This window comes from Sitodiplosis mosellana, unplaced genomic scaffold (assembly GCF_009176505.1).
Source record: "Sitodiplosis mosellana isolate CC-2019 unplaced genomic scaffold, AAFC_SMos_1.0 Smas_scaffold_4899, whole genome shotgun sequence".
NCBI classification, from domain to species: Eukaryota; Metazoa; Arthropoda; class Insecta; order Diptera; family Cecidomyiidae; genus Sitodiplosis; species Sitodiplosis mosellana.
Genome location: NW_022600141.1, coordinates 109 through 3,419, shown reverse-complemented (window position 1 = coordinate 3,419; position 3,311 = coordinate 109). Strand labels below are relative to the sequence as shown.

The 3,311-nt window shown below is 35.2% G+C and overlaps 1 protein-coding gene across 1 annotated transcript; it reads right to left on the bottom strand.

The window, feature by feature from the left end:
* Positions 1-1,815: 1,815 nt before the first annotated feature.
* On the bottom strand, positions 1,816-2,992 carry LOC129572412 (uncharacterized). The gene is made up of 2 exons (XM_055452378.1): positions 2,877-2,992; positions 1,816-2,712 (listed from the first exon to the last, which is right to left on the bottom strand). The coding sequence occupies exon 2, from the start codon at positions 2,680-2,682 to the stop codon at positions 1,906-1,908; it is 777 nt and encodes a 258-aa protein (XP_055308353.1). The 5' UTR covers positions 2,683-2,712; positions 2,877-2,992; the 3' UTR covers positions 1,816-1,905.
* Positions 2,993-3,311: the final 319 nt, after the last annotated feature.

The following is a 3,311-nucleotide window of genomic DNA, read 5'->3' as shown; positions in this document are numbered from 1 at the left end:
TTCATCGGCGAAGAGTCAATACGTTGTTTTTATGCTCACGGGTTCATTTCTCGTAAGAAATTTTCAAATGGATATGTACTTATTTCTGTTAAAGGACCAAATTGGTCTACATCATCACATATGTGAATAACATTATGGATATTGCTTACAATATTATTGATTCCATAAATTTGTCCAAATTTTTCACAATATACCAAACAGAGTTTACGAGCAATTGTTTTATATTTGTTTACATAACTGCGACAAGAATATATTCTGACAGCGAGACACAAGTTCAAAAAATGAATATATTCCTGCTCCCCTAAGTAATCTTTAAAGGCGACCATTCCATAATATAATAGCACAGTACGAAATTCTGTAGCCTTCCAGTATTTTATGAACTGCAAAGTTCGAACATTGCGGTTTATATCACTTGGAAGCTCTTTATTATAAATTGAAATCTGCGCACTTAGGATTTCTTGTATCTCTTTTGACCACTTCTTCTTATATGAATCTTTCCCATGCATCCAAATATTCAACACTTTTTTCATTACGCCTTCTTCTAATAAATGAAGTGGATCCGACGTCGGGAATTGTTTGATCATATCAATCAGTGGTTCTCCATTCAGATTCTTCAAATCTTGGAGAATTGATTCTTCTCGGTGGTGTTCTTTTTGGAATCTGTTGAGGAACTGATTATTCGTGCGTTTCGGTTTGTTGAATTCCGCAAAATGCATACGCCGTGCATTCTTATCAAACACGCCAATGCAATAACATTTTTGACATCCGTATTTGCTGTTGAAATATGCTATACCTGCCCAAGTGAAATGTTACTTTAAGTATCTTATATAAAACTCAAAAGGTTTGCATAAGAGTAATTAATTAAAAGAGTAATAAAACCTTTTATAAATGATCGTGCTGGCGAGTCGCACAGGAAGCATCTAATGACTATATCAATTCTATACTCATTGATCATAACACCATTTCTAATTACAGTGTCGATGTCGCTCACAAGAGGCTGTAGGAAATCTGTTAAATCCTTTGGTTTCCCAATTCCACTCCAGATACCTATTACCATAGGCTTGACATCGGACATTCCTTCAAATTTTTTAAACGAGAATATTTGAAATAATACGTTAATGTTACATTGTTGTGGGTTTGACTCGAACATTTCCGATCGAAGTGGTCAAAATAATTTTGAAAAAACGTTTTTCAATTCAAGTAAAAAATTCAGTGGTTAAACAAACCATGTATATTTGCCAAAATCGGCCAGAATGTAACTGGAGAACTTTTAAACAACGGTAGGCCATCGACGTTGAAATTCAATTCTAAAGTTATATTCGAATTCAATTTTCCAAAAACGTTTCTCAAACAATTTCCGATTCCGTTGTACCAGTATTGTCCGCCAGCTGTATTTTCAATTTGAATAGAGCGTGGAGTTCTAAGGAGAGACCTGCTGTCACTTGGCAGGTTTCTTGAACCGAATGTAATCAAAATTTTCAGAAGTGCCGATAATGCCCTGTTTTGAATATTGTATTCAATCGCCCATGATCTTATATTATTTTTATGTAATTGTTGTTTTTCTATATTTGCTGCGAATAGCTTTTTGCTTAGCTTTTTAGTCATTAAATTCGATTGTGAATCTCTTTTCATCATTGAATTAATTCTTCGCGAAATCTTCATGCGCTCCTTTGCGCGTTCTCGAACATTTGATACCATTTTGTCGATTCATAAACCGCTGGAAAACTAAAGAACAAAATCACTTGAAAAATTATACTAATGGTTTTCTATAGAAATTCACACAATTTTATTCAATACAATTTAGTAAATCTTGTTTCGAAGCAGATATCTGCATCATTAAATCCGAATTTGGAAATTTTAACATTTTTATTTCAACTGAAGAATCAGTTAAGAAAGCTGAATCGATTACGAGACTATGCTCAAAAATCGTGGCATGCCACAAACCAATTCAGCTTCTTCAACAGATTTTCTAAATTTAGGAGTGTCGCGCGACTCGCGACCTAAAAGGAGCCGTATAACTTCTTCAGACTCACTAAATCGTGTAATTTCATTTAAACTCACAAAGCCGACTTTTTCGTGCGGTTCGGCTCCAAAAAACTCTACTTTTACTCTACTATTCATCAATTCTATGACGACGGCTGGCCAGGCCGGATATCCTTTTAATTTGGCCATTACAATATCATTTACACAAATTTTAGACCCATTTCGTTTATGATTATTTTTACATAAACGCCATGCATCTTCTGTCATTTTGTAAATAGTTTTAGATTGCGACCTAACTAGCTTTGAACATGTTTTTTTTTTCGAAATACTATTATCATCAATAATGTTGGCCTTATTTGATTTGGGTCTCAAATTACGAGTCGGCTTGTCTTCAAGTGGATTTCGGTCTTCGATATCATTGATTGATATATCCTGAACGACAACCAATCCTTCTGAAGACAATTTCAAATGTACATTGAAACTGTTATCTATGGCCGTAGAACGAACATTGTGAATTCGCATTTCATTTCGATGAATATGAATGTCAAGATTGTGTGTGATGTCATCGTTTCCTCTCACATATTGCTTTATTTTGGCTGGGTCCAGTCGTTCAAGTATAATGGAAAAACTTTTCAGCTTCGATGTTTTGTCTGATTTCAGAATAAGCTTGGAACGCTTCGCAATTTTAGCCTTTGCCATTTGCAATTAGTAAAATCTCACGGCAAAAAACTATGAATCAAAACAAAACAATCAATCATTCACATTCGTGCAGGTCTACTCAAAACATATCTTCTTCAAACTAATCAAACTAGTCCAAAATATGCAAATACAAGCAAATCAATAAAATGTATTGCATAAAATTGTGTTTTTTTGCACATGATGAATGCACTTACCGAATTCAAAGATAGCTATCCAATTTCCACAGCAAAACAATTGCAAAAAGAACCAGTGCAAACAGTCGTTTGTCTTCCACTCTCTTTAGTCGATCGTGTCTTTCGGTAATAGTTGCAAGCCGTTTTGGCGTACGCCAACGGTTGCTCAAATTCAACATTCACGCCGCAAGCCATGAATACAATAACATTCGTGGCTAAATCAAATTCTTCTTTCATTTTTGGCGTTCCCAAATCAATCAATCCGATAAACTTGTTTGTAGCCCGGCACCACATAAGGAATCTTTGAATATGCATTTCGTCGAAAGAAAGCGAAACCACCAATTGTTGACCATTCTCCTTCATTTCCATGGCTTTCTTTCTCAGTGCTCCTATGGAATGCTTCCCAATCCCAGATCTAGCATCCAGATCACTATTCCTGTACCATTGGCGGATCGT